This window comes from Psilocybe cubensis, chromosome 5, assembly GCF_017499595.1.
Source record: "Psilocybe cubensis strain MGC-MH-2018 chromosome 5, whole genome shotgun sequence".
Taxonomy (NCBI): Eukaryota; Fungi; Basidiomycota; class Agaricomycetes; order Agaricales; family Agrocybaceae; genus Psilocybe; species Psilocybe cubensis.
In genome coordinates, this window is record NC_063003.1 from 1120182 (window position 1) to 1136534 (window position 16353).

The following is a 16353-nucleotide window of genomic DNA, read 5'->3' on the forward strand; positions in this document are numbered from 1 at the left end:
GTTGCAGTCGAATTTGGGCTTCTACTGCAAATCACGTAAGTCTCTGTCGCTTGGTTTCCAATTGGCGCGTTGGGGATACTCGCAGAGTCGCAGACCACGCTCTCCTCTCGCTGGCAATCTAGCGTGCGCTACGAATCTAGCGTGCCTCACACCTTCGTACAAATCTTGCCAGCCAGTTGCGCATTATCAATTGGCGGGAGGCTCACCACAACCGACCACATCTCACTGGATTATCTATTCCGGATGGTTGAGAGGTTGGAGTAGCACCTATCAAGTGGAGTCCATCTGATGCCCAGCCATCTAGAATTTTATTGATCTTGGTGCTTGCATTGTTTAACGATAGGCATCCGTACAGCTCCTTCCAACGGTCAAAATCCTCGTCGCGGAATTCGGGAACTACAAACTACACAACTACTCCTCTATACCTATCCCCAAAGCGACCTACGCAGCCAGGCAGCTTGAACCTATCCACTCATACCAGCCAATATGGAATATAGAGGGACTCAAGGGCCAATCACATTGGCCCTTTAGCTGCTTCGCCAGCGGGACACGGTCCAGAGCATACACCGTCATTGCTCAATACGCGCTGGTGACGCTATTGGCGTACGACTATGACGATGGTGCATCCCTGACTCGCAGCGCACCTCCACCGACGCCGTCGATGAATGTCGTTTCGCGACGAAGATGTCGATCTGCGACGGCACGCCTGCTGCGCTGGCCCTCAACGCACATTCACTATTATCGGCCTTCATGAGATGAGTCGTGTCTTTGGGTGTTCGTTTGTTACGCCGTCCCCGTCCCCGTCCCTGTCCTCGTCCTCATCCTCGGAGCACCCTGCGGTACACTGTAAATAAGGGTCCGTTGCGAGTGAAGTTCCGCCATGCATCGTATATCGTCGTCGATGACGATATCGGGTTTAGTTAACCGCAGATTCGGCGAGGACTTTACGAAAACGATGGACCATTTCCAGCTTCTGTGGTGGGCTTTGGTAAACTGCCAATCAATTTTGAATCTGTGGAATGTGGTTACAAGCATGCCTGCACCCTCCTGGTCTGCAGTCATATAGAGAGCGGGAGACAGCGACTAGCCAGCAAAATGGTCCTAGACGCCAACTAGACACTTGGCCGCATGGAAGTCTCAAAAAGCTTTTTAGCCAGATTCAAGTATCGCTCTTTGGATATATTTTGGTTTTATTGAATGTGTAGTATACAAAGTATAGCAGTAAGGATCAAAAGTTGAGTTATTACCAGCAATATATGACTTTCGGCTGGGTTGTGATCGGTTTCAATGTTAATCTTCAAGTTCAAGCTCCTGCCATATTGACATCGGATTTAACATAGCCTCCATAAAACCTAATTAGTCATTGGTCCCTGTAGTACAAAAGCAAACTTACCCAAGAGACCATTAGATTAAAAAATTTTTTGATCTGCGCGCTGAGGAGGTTTTGGTCTTCAAGGTCGTAGTTAAGCTTCATAACCGTGGAATGGTAAACCAGACATTGCGTATGGTCTGTTTTCTTTAAGCTGATTCCAAATATCCATGCTTCCCCTGTTGTTATGCACCATGTCACCGCAGTTTTAGTCCTGAATCAACTTGTGAGTTACAGCGAGAGCAGGCCATCTCTTCAGAAGAACCACTGACTGAACTCACCTTAGTACTGTTATCCTGTAAGCAATAATGATTGCACCCTAGTATCAAAACAAACAAATCTACTAGTTATGGAAGTTAAACTCACGCTGCTAGTACCTCTGCGACAACTTGAGGGATGAAATTAACCAGATCGTCAGCATTTCCCATCTTCTTGGCCTCTACCATGAATAGATGCAGCTGATCTCCATGTATCGGAAGGCCGGAACGATCCAAATCCCTCTCAAGCTGGGATAGGTTGTTGAAAGTTCGCATCTTTAACAAAACAGATTGTTCTAGATAACTCCATGTCAACTGTCTCAACGCAGCGAATATAGCAAAAAAACGTACTGATTGCGGAACGAAATGCAACAAACAGAGCATAGTCGACCGACCCTGTAATGCAAGTTGCGACCTTTGTCGCACTCCCATTCGGAGATATTTTTGAATACAACACCACAACTGGTTTCCGTACAGTAGCTAGTTGAAGCTCAGGAAATAACAGTGGAATCATGTTAATACTTATGAAGTATCCCATCATAAAGAGAATGAACTGATCAATAAGAAGACGTCCCCTCGCCTCAGGCTATTGCAGAAATTATCATGTACTTATTCTGTCTGCAAGAAATTATACGTAATCGATTTACGTACCTTTTGGCCTGTGTATATCACTATGTTTTGGATGGTCTTCGTCGTGGCCTCGCCGTATGTTTTAAAGTAATCGGCCCTATGTTCCTCCCCAAAGGCAACACCGCCGCTCAAATTGGTGATGACGGCTTCAACATTGGCAGCTTTGGATAATATCGAGATACCCAATTTTTCATAGTGATTCGTGTTAACACGAGAAAATGATATTGCCTGTATTAATTATCATTAAGTTGACCCTTTCAAGTATTAAATATATGGACACACGGAGAATGTATAGTTCTGCTGTGTGTATTTAGCCTTGAGCTTTTCTACTGTGGAAAAAATCTGCGATGCTTGATGAAGAATGTCGGATATTGTGCTAAATGCGTCCACATGAGACCACCTTTTTCCTACGTGGCTCCTGAGAGCCTCAATTTTTCTTGGGAGGTTTTCAGAATTTATGTCGCGCAGCGACGTAGATTTGGGTCGATGATCATCTAGATTAGAGTCGTAGTCGCCGGCTGCAACGTCAAGCAGAGTTATGCTAGATCCTTCGGTCTTGAGACTGTAGCCTTCCTCTGCATCGTCAGCGGGAGGTATGATCGGAGGTGTTGATGTGGATGGAATGCCTGTGCTGTCTGTCATCGAACGGGAAAGTATAAAAAACGGGAACTGAATGGGTAGGCGGCGTTATTTCAAGTTTACTTTTTCCTCAAAAACGCCTCCTTTATAGGCATTTGGATTGTCTCTTTATAGATTCACCGTGACTTTGTAAGCTCGAGGGATCAATAGACCGACAATTGGGGACCGGGAAGAGTGAATGCTACAGGATGACCTTCACAGAAGGACAAAGGTAACCTGACCAAAGCTGTGATTCATACATGATAATCTGAGCCCACGTAAACATCACAGTGCGATTGTGTATACAGTTGCAAAATTTGCACAAGATCTCACAAGATAGAAGCCCAGGGGACGGTGTTGCATGCAGACCATGTACCCATTCGCGAGTATTTTTAGTGAAGGTACTACCGAGGAATAACCGCTGCAGCACTTGATTACAGTCGTAATTATCCGACGTCACATGGCGTAACTTTCGGACTGTCTGTAAAGATAAATCTCATGCATGAGGGACAATCTGGGAAAATAAACCTCACAAACGAAATGATCTGTCTTGATTAGTACCTTGTTTCGGAAGTCGGAGATCCAAATTTGATTGCCAGCAAACCAACAACAACAACAACAGCAACAACACAACAACAACAACAACAGTGTCGACGTGGGCCCGTGGTACATTGATATTCTAAGTCCCATCGCCTTTGGAACTGATACTGCCCTAGTTAAACTGGCGACTTCGTTGTGTCGTCATACTTTGACGATATGACCTCCATTCTCGGTAGTATGAATCGGTGGATTTTGCATTGGGTCAAAGACTTTTTTCTGGTTAGTTTCTTTATTTATGATGTAAGTAACACAACTCACATGAGTTAACACAGAAGACGCGTCCATATATCTTCAGAATACCTGTTGAACTGATTATCGAAATTCTCAAATTTTTGGAATGGAGAGAAGTGTTACTCGTGCGACAAGTATGTGGACAACGTCATTTATACCTTACTACAAGCCTAAAACCCGAAATCTAGACATGTAAATATCTTGCTGGTGTAACTACGTCTCGGGCTATTTGGAAAGGACTTGTCGATGAATACCTTGTAACAAGCTTCATGCCGCCGAAGATAGAGCGACCACTCGCGTCGCATTCCTCTCAGGAGCTCGAGTGTCTATTCCTTCGATGGAAAAGTGCAGATCTTGCTTTTGGATCCGACAAATTTATTACTCCCCAAGAACGTACGTTTATGGGACCCAAGACTTACTCCGTACGTCTTATTACAGGAGGGCGCTGGCTATTGAGCATACAGCAAACAGGGGCCGTGCAATACTACGACCTCGATGCAGAGATGTCTGTCGCCGTCGAGCTCATCCCAGCACAGAGTGAAGAAGCCGTTATTACGTCAACTATCGACTACGACATGGACGCTCCATTTCTGAAATTCAATATTGCGTTTTGCTACAAGTCTGAAGACGCGCTCGAGATGGAATCTCATAAATTTCGAGGAAATCGTTGTATATGCAAAATATGGAATGTCAAAGCCATCCTGGATGACACTAGGCATGTAATCGGCCTCATTGCTACACAGATCGCTTGGTTTCCATTTGGTGTGGAAGTGAACAGTGTGCCCATGTTCTCTCTTCTTGGATCAAATCTAGCGTGTATCACACATTTAGCGTCCCTTGCACCTTCCTACGAACCCTGTCTACTACGCATTATCAATTGGCAACAGGCTCACGAAAACCCTCTGCGTTATACATTCCGGGTGGTTGAGAGGTTAGAACGCCAAGTACGGTTCTCCATTCCACCATGGAACATTTATTGATTTTGTTGCAACAACAGGCATGCGTACAGCTCCTGCCAACGGGCAAAATCCTCGTTACAGAATATGGGAATTACAAACTTTACGACTACTTATCTATACCTGAAGGGAATTATACGCCGGAACAACCTATAAGTTCTTATCAGCCAATCTGGAATATAAAAGGACCAAGTTGTGACTGGCCCTTCAACTGTTTCTTCACCGGGTCACGGGCATATGTCATCATCGGCGAATACGCGTTGGTGTCGATGCTGGCATTTGACTATGTGTCCCCAAGTGGCACCCCACCGTCTATGAATATCGTTTATCGAGACAAAACGGTCCTTCTACAAGAAAAAGGCACTTACGTTGGTGCGAAGCGTACAATTGCACTTGTTCGTCTTCACACACTTCGTATTTTGGATTATTCATCCTTCACAACGTCCAAGGAGCCGGTAGTACTCCGTCAAGAAGGGGTGACGAACATCAACATCATCTCCTACCTCATCGCTGATGACAATATTGGGAGATGTGTTTGTATATTTAATGGCTACGATAATGGCAAATACAAGCACCAGACCGAATTTCATGTGGTAGATTTTGGCAGGCTGCCGAAACAAGTAGCTCAGTCCTGCCAAGCTATACTTGCGGACTGTCTGTAAAGATAAATCTTATGCATAATGGATAATCTATATAGGAAAATATGCTAATGCTTCGGAATTCGGAGATCCAAATTTGATTGCCAGCAAACCAACAATAACATCAACTGTGTTGCAACTGTGTCGACACAAGTCCCCGTCGCCTTTCGAACTGATACTGCCCTAGTTAAACTGGTGACTTTTTTATGTCATCATAATTCGACGATACGACCACTAGAACTCTCGGTAGTATGCATCAGTGGATTTTGCATTGGGTCAAAGATTTTCTTCTGGTTAGCTTCTTCATTTATGATATAGTAACTTCATAACTCACATGAGTTAGCACAGAAGACGCGTCCATGTATCTTCAGAATACCTGTTGAACTGATTATTGAAATTCTCAAATTTTTGGAATGGAGAGAAGTGTTACTCGTGCGACAAGTATGTGGACAACGTCATTTGTAGCTTGCTACATGCCTCAAACCGGAAATTTAGACGTGTAAATATCTTGCCGGTGTAACTACGTCTCGGGCCATTTGGAAAAGACTTGTCGATGAATACCTTGTAACAAGCTTCATGCCGCCAAAGACAGAGCGACCACTCGCGTCGCATTCCTCTCAGGAGCTCGAGTGTCTATTCCTTCGATGGAAAAGTGCAGATCTTGCTTTTGGATCCGACAAATCTATTACTCCCCAAGAACGTACGTTTATGGGACCCAAGACCCACTCTGTATGTCTTATTACAGGAGGGCGCTGGCTATTGAGCATACAGCAAACAGGGGCCGTGCAATATTACGACCTCGATGCAGAGACGTCTGTCGCCGTCGAGCTCATCCCAGCACAGAGTGAAGAAGCCGTTATTACGTCAACTATCGACTACGACATGGACGCTCCATTTCTGAAATTCAATATTGCGTTTTGCTACCGAACACAAGATGCGGGCAAAATGGAATCTTATAAATTTCAAGGAAATCGTTGTATATGCAAAATATGGAATGTCGAAGCCATCCTGGATGATACTAGGCATGTGATTGGCCTCATTGCTACACGGATTGCTTGGTTTCCATTTGGTGTGGAAGTGAACGGTGTGCCCATGCTCTCTCTTCTTGGGTCAAATCTAGCGTGTATCGCATATATAATGTCTCTTTCACGTTCCTACGAACCCTGTGTAGTACGAATTATCAATTGGCAACAGGCTCACGAAAACCCTCTGCATTATCCATTCCGGGTGGTCGAGAGGTTGGATCATCAAGTACGGTTCTCCATCTCACCATGGAACATTTATTGATTTTGTTGAAACAATAGGCATGTGTACAGCTCCTGCCAACGGGTAAAATCCTCGTTACAGAATGTGGGAATTACAAACTTTACGACTACTTATCTATACCTGAAGGGAATTATACGCCGGAACCACCTATATGTTCCTATCAGCCAATCTGGAATATAAAAGGACCAAGTAGTGACTGGCCCTTCCGCTGTTTCCTCACAGGGTCACAGGCATACATCGTCATCGGCCAATACGCGTTGGTGTCGATGTTGGCATTCGACTATGTGTCCACAACTGGCACCCCACCGTCTGTGAATCTCATTTATCGAAGCGAATGGGCCGATATGCATCGAAGAGCCACTTACGTTGGTGCGAAGCGTACAATTGCGCTTGGTCGTCTTCACACACTTCGTATTTTGGAGTATTCAACCTTCACCACGTCCAAGGAGCCTGTAGTACTCCATCAAGAAAGGTTGACGAACATCGAGGTCATCTCCTACCTCATCGCTGATGACAATATTGGGAGATGTGTTTCTATATTTAATGGCTACGATGACAGATACAAGCACCAGACCGAATTTCATGTGGTAGATTTTGGCAGACTGCCGAATCAGTTAGCTCAGTCCTGCCAAGTTATACTTGCGGACTGCCTGTAAAGATAAATCTTATGCATAATGGATAATCTATATAGGAAAATATGCTTCCTCGTACTAACGAAATGATCTGCCTTATACATTAGTATCAAGTAAATTGTACCGCCTCCAACTGAACCCCAATGGCATTATTGATCTTCACGGCTCTCACGCAAACATCAGGGCTCTAGGCTGTATATGTGACTGCAGTGTAATGGAAGCTATTTCTATATTTTACTCTTTCCATGGACCGTTCTTCAACTAAAGAAACAGCACTTGAAGAAATTGAAGGCGTTTTGTCTGAGCCTCGCACACAAGAACAATATACCGGTGCTATATGGACCACTAAACGTCCGGAGCTGTGGGCCTACTATCTATACTATGTAGGGAATAACGGACTTTCGGGTTTCAACTTTGGACCTTCCCAGTTCCAAAATTTGCTATTTCTTGCAGGCTACGATCCGGTAGCTGGCCCTGGTTCAGCATGCAGTGTGAACGGCTGTGTCTTGCCATATCTTGGAGAGATCCGCGACAGTAAGCCCCTTTCCTTGTTCTTTCTCATTGGCTAACGATCTATCATAGTCAACTCCATCGTCTTGCTTACGAATGGCATCAGTTTTGCTCTTCAAGCATTTCTGTTACTCCTCATCGGAGCATGGGCCGATTATGGAACTTGGAGGTCTGTTCGACTACGAAAAACCATTTCCTCTCTAAACGGTGATACTCAGGCCAAACATCACCATATTCTTCACATTGATGGCGGTGGGTGTGTCATTTGCCTGGCTTGGGGTTGAAAGTCCCTCCCAATGGCGAGCAGGTGTTGTCTTGTATATGCTTGGACGTAAGTAATAATGGATTTTTTCTATGGAACCAGCTCAATTTTCATCGTGTAGTTATTACTTATCAAGTATAATTCTCCCCTGAAACTCCCTCATAGATAATTGACCAACGGACGCTCAGTGTACCCTGACATTCTGGACTGCTGCATTTCCGGGGCTTGCTCAGAACCTTCCAGAAGTGCTGTTATCAAACAGCGAAGTAGCCAATGGTAGAAAAACGTTTGTTCTTCTTTCTATACCCTGTCCGACTGATGAACTGAGTTCTCCTTTTCATTGTGCGCACAGGGTAGAAGAACATAACCGTTTCCACTCCCTTTCCCGCAATCGAATATCGAATATCTCGTTCGCTATTTGCTCCGCCGGGGAGTTGATCATTTTGGCGGTGATGGTCGGTATACTTCGAGGGATGCATTCAGAACAGAGTACCGAAAGCAATACCAAAGCATTTAGCGTCCTAATCGCTTTTTCCGGCGGCGTTTGGCGTAAGCAATATTTTGCAGCACTGAATACGCTAAACTTTATAATCACGACCTCGTTGTAGTGCTTTGTGCATTACCCTGGTTCATCCTTGAGAAACGCCGACCGGGATTAGATCTTCCGCAAGGAACAAGTTTGTGGACAGTTGGATTCAAGCAGGTGTATGTCGCCTTTCGAGAATGTATGCGATTGAAGCACACCTTTCTTTATCTCGTCTTCTACTTCTTGATGTGAGAATTCTATGACATCACATTGCATTTCCAAATAATGATACCATCTTTTCTAGGGGCGATGTATTGAATACAACTGTGTATGCGATACTTTCAATGAAATCTACATAATTGATTACATTAATGATACATATCCACTTTTGATAGGACTGTCATTGCCACCCTTCAGAATAGGTAAGATCGCTTGATATCTCTTTTTTTTTTTTTTTTTTTATTTTGTGTTATAGCCTCTGAGGGGTGGGCCCCTCCCTCGGCTTTATACTACTAAGCTACCTACTCGCCCCATGGCGATCGTTCCATCCTCGACGCGACTGTGCACCACGGAGGGCCCTCACGTCCCCCCTCAAGGTCCAGCTTTCCTAGGCTGTTTCGTCGCCGTCTCCGGTTTTGGCGCAGGTTCTTTCGCTTCTTGAATCCTCGCGCTGTTGTACTTCTGACGTGGGTGTTTTTTGTTGTTCCCTTCCTGCTTTGTCCATCTATTCCTCTTCTTCGATCCCTCTGTTCAGTAAGTCTTCCTTGTACGGCTTCAATCTCTTCGTCTTTGCTATGTACCGTAGGAGTGCTTTCGCGTTTTCTTGTTTTGTCGTTAATTCTTCCAAGTCGTAGCACCTTTCTCCGATTTCGTCCCATAATTGTTGTCTTTCCCGTTGGTAGCCTCTACATTCAAACACAAAGTGCTCCACTGTTTCGGTGGCTCTTACCCCGTCTCGTCGCTCCCAGCACCTGGGGCATGTCTTATCTTGCTCGAGCCTGAGTTTGCTGATGTGATTGTTAAGCGGGATATGTCCCGATCGCACTTGAATAAGCACGCTCGCTTGTGTCCTGTTCAGCTTTCGCAGCGCCTTTCTGAACTTGTTGAACGGGAACTCTGAGTCTATGCCTTCGAACTTCGTTTTCCTATGTGAGGTGTTCCATCTCCCTCGCCATATCTCGAGTAGTTCCTCATGGTAGGCCTGTTTTTCAGCGGACGCGCTTTTCTTAATCGGGCTCGTTAGTTGTAATGGGAGTTCTTCGGGTGGTGAGCTGTCGCCTTCCGCTGCTCGCTTCGCTTCTTCATCCGCCCTCTCGTTGCCTAGGACGTCCGAATGTGCCGAAATCCAGTGTATTGTTATGTTTCCCTGCAGATTTTTGAATGCATCGTCAATGCTCTTCATCAGGTGCTGACCGGACTTAGCTTTGGGTCTCCTCAGGTTTTTCAGTAAGCCCTGATTGTCACTGAATACGTCGATGGTATCGTTGGCCGTGGGCGATTCGTTTTGAATCAGCTTGGAGGCCAGCAGGCCTCCTACCGCCTCCGCCTCGTACGAATTGTGTTCTTCCTTTGTCCCAAGGTATTTTCGTAGGACTTTGCCATGTCTGTCTTTCCTATCTCTCAGTAGGATTGCTGCTGCTCCTACCTTCCCATCGTGGCTCGATCCATCTGTGTATATGCGTATGCTGGCTGTGCTGCCCGCTTCGTATATCATTGACAGTTCTCTCGTTTGGGCAATCACGATTTTGAAGGGTGGGCGGTATTTTGGTGAATATGGCATCGGCTCTATCTTCTCGAAAGTACTGGGTTGTAGGTCGAAAATTCGGAGTAGGTTGTCAATCGGGGATTTGTGTCGTTTTGGTGGTCTTCTTTCCGCCTTCTCGATTACCGCATATAGTGGGTGACTTACCGGGAGGGTTGCCATTCTGACTGCTGCCCTGTGGCAGGCTTTCAGCAGGGCTAGTTCTAGCGGTAGGACGCCCGCATGGGCGTCTAGCAGTTCCGTGGGTGTTGTCCTCATCGCGCCGGTTATTGATAGTGTTGCTTTCCTCTGTATTGTCGACATTCTTCTCAGCGCCGCCACTGATCCGATGTTGTTTCGATAACCCGGTGGTTTTGTTGGTGGTGTGTACCAAACGTCTATGCCATATGTGAGTCTTGGAAGTACCGTCGCGATGAACAGATGTCTTAGGAGGTACGGGTGTATGCCCGTCGTCGGTTTTGCCAGTCGTTGGAAGTTTGCTACCCATCTTGTTGCTTTGTCGGTCGCTGATTGAAGGTGAGTTTTCCAGTTTAGTTGGCAATCGACTTGGAATCCTAGGCACTTGAACACATTGACTTGCGGCACTAGTTCGCCGTCGAACTCGAGTCTCGGGTGGGTTAGATTGTTAGGGTTTCGCGGGTCGAGGTGCATTACTGCCTGTTTGGCGGGGGCAAAGTTTGAGTTGTGGCTACTGCTCCATGTGAGTGCACCGTTCTCCTTATGGATTAAGTCACTCAGCTTGTCTGTTGTTTCGTCTGTATCATTCCCTATTGCCATGATCGTAACATCGTCAACGTAGCCTATGGCATCCTCTCCGTCTTCGCGGTCAACTATTTCAAGCAGGTCAGCATTATATATGATGTAAAGTATCATTGATAATGGATCTCCTTGTCCTATTCCGTTATCAATCTCCATCAGTGCTGACACGAAGTCATCGAATTTGAGCTTGGTTTTCCGGTTCCTGAGCAGTTCTCGTATGAAGTTGACATATACTGTCGGTATGCGTCGTCGTCGTAAGTTGTGAATGAGTCTGTCCGTTACCGCGTTTGGAAAAGCCCCTTCCACGTCTAGGAACAGCATTGAGACTACTTTACCCCGCCTCCAGGCTGCTTTAACCTTGCTGACCATGTAGTGCATTGCGTCGGTGGTGGTTCTCCCAGGTCTGCCTCCGAAATGCGTGTTTGGTAACAACTTGTGTTCTTCGACCGCATGGCTTATTCTTTCCGCCACGATTGCCGTGAGGACCTTGGGCAGGGTGTTTAGGAGAGCTATTGGCCTGTACGCTTTTGGCGTTTTATAGCTGGGTTTGCCTGGTTTCTTCAGTACTACCGTCATTGAGTGCTTCCACGAGTCTGGGTAATGGCCTGTTTTAAGGATTGCATTGTAGATCGCGTGTAGCCGGTTCATGATGAGCGGGGCTGTTTTCTGCAACACGATGTTGGGTATTTCGTCGATTCCGCATGCCTTGTACGGCGACAGACGTTCCAGCTGCCTCCTGATTTGTTGCCGTGTTATTCGCCCGTCGTCTGGGAGTGCTTCCGGGTATTCAAAATTCTGTGGTACAGACGATTGAACCGGTTTTTTAGGAAAGAAGTTGTGCGCAAAGATCTTAGCTTTTTCCTCATTGGACGATACTTCCTCTTGTTCGTCGTACTCGTTGGTGACCGTCAGGGTTGGTATTCTGGGGCGTCCTCCATCCCCTATCGGGTTCTTGAAGTAGCGGTTTGCCGTCCAGATGTCGGTGCCTTCGGCGTCGAGTAGCCAGTCGTCCCAATGCTTGCGTTTTGTGTCGATTACGAGTCGAGCAAAGCTCCTCTTTGCTGCTTTGAATTCATCGTGGCATGGGTGGAGAGGGGTGGTGCGGAACTTGTGGTGTAGACGGCTCAGTCGGTTTTTGTAACGTTTGGCTTCTTCTATCTCGCTTGTCCACCATCGTTTGGCTTCGGGGAAGGGCTTTCTCAACTTCACTTCCTTGTTGATGGTGTCCTGGAGTGTTAGTGTCAGCATGTTTACCGCCTCATCTATCTCTTCCCCTGAGTTCAGGTCCAGCTGGTCTTCTTGTTCTTCCAGTCGTTTCTCAAGCGTCTTGCAGAAGTGTTCCCAATTCACCGTACGAAAGTTTCTTTCCAGCGTTACTTTAGCGGTCTCGCATCGCATGTCAATGGTTGTATGTATTGGGTAATGGTCGGTGTTGGCTGGCCGTGTTGCATAGTCGACTTTACATTGGATGACTGCATCGATGAGCTTTTCCGAGATAAAGACGTTGTCCGGCCTTGAGAGCCTCTTTGTCACCATGTGTTCCAGCGTCGGCATTCCCTTGGGTAAGGCTTGGGCCATGTTGTGTTCCTCGATAAAGTCGATCAGTCGTTCCGCTTCCGCTAACGCTTGTGGTGTGAACAGTCGTTCGTCCTCGTCTCGGTCCCACATCGGGTGGTGATGATTGAAGTCTCCCGCCCACATTTGCATAGTGTCGGCTTTGTTGAGCTCCAGCTGATTTTCTTCTATATACCGCCTCAGTATTTGCAGCGTGCGTCCCGTGCGTCCTGGGTGATATATGTTGAAAATGAAGAGTGTTCCTCTGTCGCTTTTGATCTTTATTGCCGTCAAATCGTTTGTGTCCGGAAATGGGATTTCACACCAACTGCTGGTATCAAGATTCTTGTTGACCCAGATGCCTGAGCGGGTTACCTCTTCATTTGTTCTGCTTACCGGGTACACAGGGCGATAGTATGCGTTAGTTCTGATGTTGCCAAAGCGTGTTATATGGGGTTCTTGAATGAGGATTACGTCGTAGTTGCTGCCGAGGCTACTGTTTATTAGCTCGAGGTGCGCTACCTCCGACTTGTTCAAGTTTATCTGTAGGAACCTGATTTGGGTGGTATGCTGCTCTGCGAGGATGGTAACACTCATCTTTTACTGGTCTCTTTCTTCTGAGGCGGACGCCGCCGTATCACTTTCTTTGCTCGCCGGGTTCGAGCTTGATGCCTTTGCTGCCTCTGGTTCGGGACTCTGCTCTGGTGTTTTCGGCAGTTGCGATCGATCTCTCGTTGGTGGCTCTATCGTCCATCTGGGGGATTGCCCCCTTGCGAAGCGGTTTCTTTGTATGGTCGGCGGCGCTGAATTTGTGTTCATACTCCAGGTCCACGGTTCGTCCGTTGGGATGAAAGGAAGTAGGTTTTCGGGTGTGCGTTCGTTCTTTTCGAGGGCTTTCTTGATGAAGGTTGGGCACGTTCTGGCGTAACTGGGGTGGTCGTCGGAGTCACATGAAACGCAGTGGGTTGTCGTTCTCTCGCAGTTTTGTGTACGGTGGCCCTTCTCTCCGCAGTGGCCACATACGTCGTGTTTGGAGGTGCACTCTTTTGCGAAATGATTGTACCCTTGGCACTTCATGCATCGTATGGGATCGGCTCTGCATTTCTGAACTCTTACTCTTTTGTTTGCTATGAACATCCCGATGGCGATTAGCCTGTTCGCTTCGCTGGCGTCGCTAACCGTTATGATTATGTGTGCGCTTTGCTGCCCTTCGGCTCTCCTCGATATCTTCTTTGCCCAGCGCATAGCTACGATCGTACCCTCGTCGATTCGGTTGGCCTCCTCCACTTCCTTCACGAAGTCGTCGTCTTCGGGTTCGGCTGAGAGTGGGGCCCCCATCGCAATAAGTTCGTAAGTTCTCTTCTTCGTTGTGACATCGTCGCCTAACTGTTTGCATAGGTTCTTTCTATTGTTGTCGATACGCATCCATGCTGCTCCATAGTCGGAGTCGAACTCGATTAGAAGTCCCCCGTTTCTTTGCTTGATTGCCGACCGTATTCGTACTGATCCCTCTGGTTCGAGTTTTTGCAGAGCACTGTTGATAAAATCTTTAGCCTCTCTGTCCCCCATTGTACTTACCTTCGCTTCTTTATTTAACCCTTCTAGCATAGTTTGTCTCGCCTTTATTCCGTGTCTCGCTATCATTTTTGGGTTGGTGGCCACGTTGGATTGGACCAGTACTTGACTAAAAGTGGGTTGCCCCTTCATCACTGCCTGGCTGTAAGCCATCCCGTTGTTTGGAGCTTGCTGCGCGTTTTTCGTCGATGCCGATTTGATAAGATCTGCGGTCGCCAGATTTATTTCCTCGAGCTTTTGGTCGACCTTCTCCTGTGCATGTTGGACCAGGGATTTAATTTCGTTCGTGAATGAGGCGAGCTCTTCACCGAATCCGTCGTGGTAAGTCTGTGTCGCCAGCGGGAGTTCCATTTCTTCGAGCAAGAAGGCTAGACCACGCATGGCCTGTACTACGATCGGCGGTGTCTTCGACGACATTAGCGATATCTGGAATAGGCAAGCGGCGGCCCGGTGTGCCGTCAGTCCCTGTCCAGCTGGCACCAAGAGCAGGTGCTCCTCCAGTATCGACCGGCCGCCTTTTGCGTCCTGGACCTGCTGTGTCTCTTCGTTTATCACTGTACCTTTACTCCTTGAGGATCTATCGGGTGGTTGCGATTCTCCCGGGCTCGGAGTTGGGGGATTTCCCATGGTTGTCTTCCTGGCACGAGCCGTGCCGGTGTTGACGTTCATTTGACAGTTCTAATGGGTGTGGGTGTTTTTGGATGTTTTTGGGCGTGGGGTGGTACTTTTTAGGTACGTTTTGTGGTTTTACTCTACTCGACTGCTTGTTTTTCACCTTGCAGGGCTGTTCCTCGCGCTCTATGTGCGTGGGAAAAGTTCTGGAGGTGGAAGTAGCGGATCAAGGAGCGGTTTGATATCTCTTATTACTGATACTGATGACGTCTCAGCGTAGTACTGTATTCGACTTTGGATCTTACGCTGCTTCTAATTGTAGGAATCGTAGCTCAAGGATTAGGCATTTAGTTGAGTTTATTTCTATATCATGCATTGATGAAACTCAAAAAAGGTCGAACAGTATCTTTTGGCGCGTTCAGAAATATTATAGAATCTCAACAAAAGCAGTGCGTATAGAATATCTCTGTTACTTGATCATTGGCACAATTCTGATGAGAATAATCATTGTTAGATGCTCTCATTCAATGTCGTATGGATAATTGTAAGTGATAATCACTTCTTCAATGCCCGTAGGCCATTTTGTTAAAGATTTTAACTCAATATAGGTATTGACAATATGGGGCTTGATTGGTGTCCATACCAATAAGTTCGGTTTCAAGCATGTATGGGAAATCTGGTAAGTTGTCGTTTTATCTTATCTTTATTGCATGTTCTGAGCCGCAATGCAGGTTGTATCAGGTGTTCTATGGATTGATGGTGTGTCCATGGTATGCATACAGTCAAACCATGATAAGTGAAGTCTCCCCTTTGCCTCAAATGTACGCTGTGACTTGTGTCTTTCCGATATATGACCGATGATACCATCTCGTTTCAGGTTTCTTTTCTTCGCCCTTTTTTCAGTTGTACGTACGCTCACTTTGTAATGATTTTTTTCACAATTAAACGATAACTAAACCTTATGGATAGGTTGGCAAGACGTCGGCCTTCATAGGCCCTCTCGTGTCCAGTGCCATCATTACTGCCTCGGATAATAACGATAACATGCCATTTGCTTTTCTTTTTGCCTTGTGCGTATGGTTACCAGTTTGATTTTGATAACCAGCTAAATATCGATATTCAACAGAGGGATTATCAGCACGCTTTTTCTCTATTTGGTGGACGTTGAAAAAAGCCATCAGGAATGCAATGAGTTCATCATAGCAGAGAGCAAGCGGGACGCATTCAAAGCTACACTGCCTGACAGTGGGACAAGCTGCTCTTAAATTGTCTGTTGATCAAGAGAGAGGTTTATGCTAGTGACCGATCTCTTACCGATTCCATGTGGAATCGGACAGACACACGAGTGTAACTTGATAAGTACATAAAGTCCTCAGTCCGGTGTATATCCTATCGGAGTTCAGATCTCACTCCCCGTCTCCTTGACTTGATCATAGACTGTATCGCGCCTCGGATAAATAAAAGAATTCTTACGGATTTTCTGGAGACTTGACCCTCTTTTCTTGCTTCATATCTTATTGAGCACACTTGTTACATGTCGTAATTGAAAGAATACGCCAAGGTCAATTACTTGCGTGCTTTTCGTTATCCGACCAA

General features: G+C 46.4%; 3 protein-coding genes across 3 annotated transcripts; 2 read left to right on the plus strand and 1 right to left on the minus strand.

The window, feature by feature from the left end:
- Nucleotides 1–783: 783 nt before the first annotated feature.
- On the minus strand, nt 784–2898 carry JR316_0005832 (uncharacterized protein; the record flags this gene model as incomplete). The annotated part of the gene is made up of 7 exons (XM_047891586.1): nt 784–1083; nt 1394–1583; nt 1651–1688; nt 1747–1922; nt 1978–2212; nt 2278–2484; nt 2539–2898. The coding sequence occupies 7 exons, from the start codon at nt 2896–2898 to the stop codon at nt 784–786; spliced, it is 1506 nt and encodes a 501-aa protein (XP_047748935.1).
- Nucleotides 2899–3630: 732 nt separating this feature from the next.
- Nucleotides 3631–7221, plus strand: JR316_0005833 (uncharacterized protein; the record flags this gene model as incomplete). The annotated part of the gene is made up of 9 exons (XM_047891587.1): nt 3631–3693; nt 3747–3839; nt 3894–4098; nt 4144–4649; nt 4703–5194; nt 5648–5740; nt 5795–5999; nt 6045–6550; nt 6604–7221. The coding sequence occupies 9 exons, from the start codon at nt 3631–3633 to the stop codon at nt 7219–7221; spliced, it is 2781 nt and encodes a 926-aa protein (XP_047748936.1).
- A 221-nt stretch (nt 7222–7442) lies between these two features.
- Nucleotides 7443–7911, plus strand: JR316_0005834 (uncharacterized protein; the record flags this gene model as incomplete). The annotated part of the gene is made up of 2 exons (XM_047891588.1): nt 7443–7731; nt 7814–7911. 2 exons carry the CDS (start codon nt 7443–7445, stop codon nt 7909–7911), a joined length of 387 nt encoding a protein of 128 aa, XP_047748937.1.
- Nucleotides 7912–16353: the final 8442 nt, after the last annotated feature.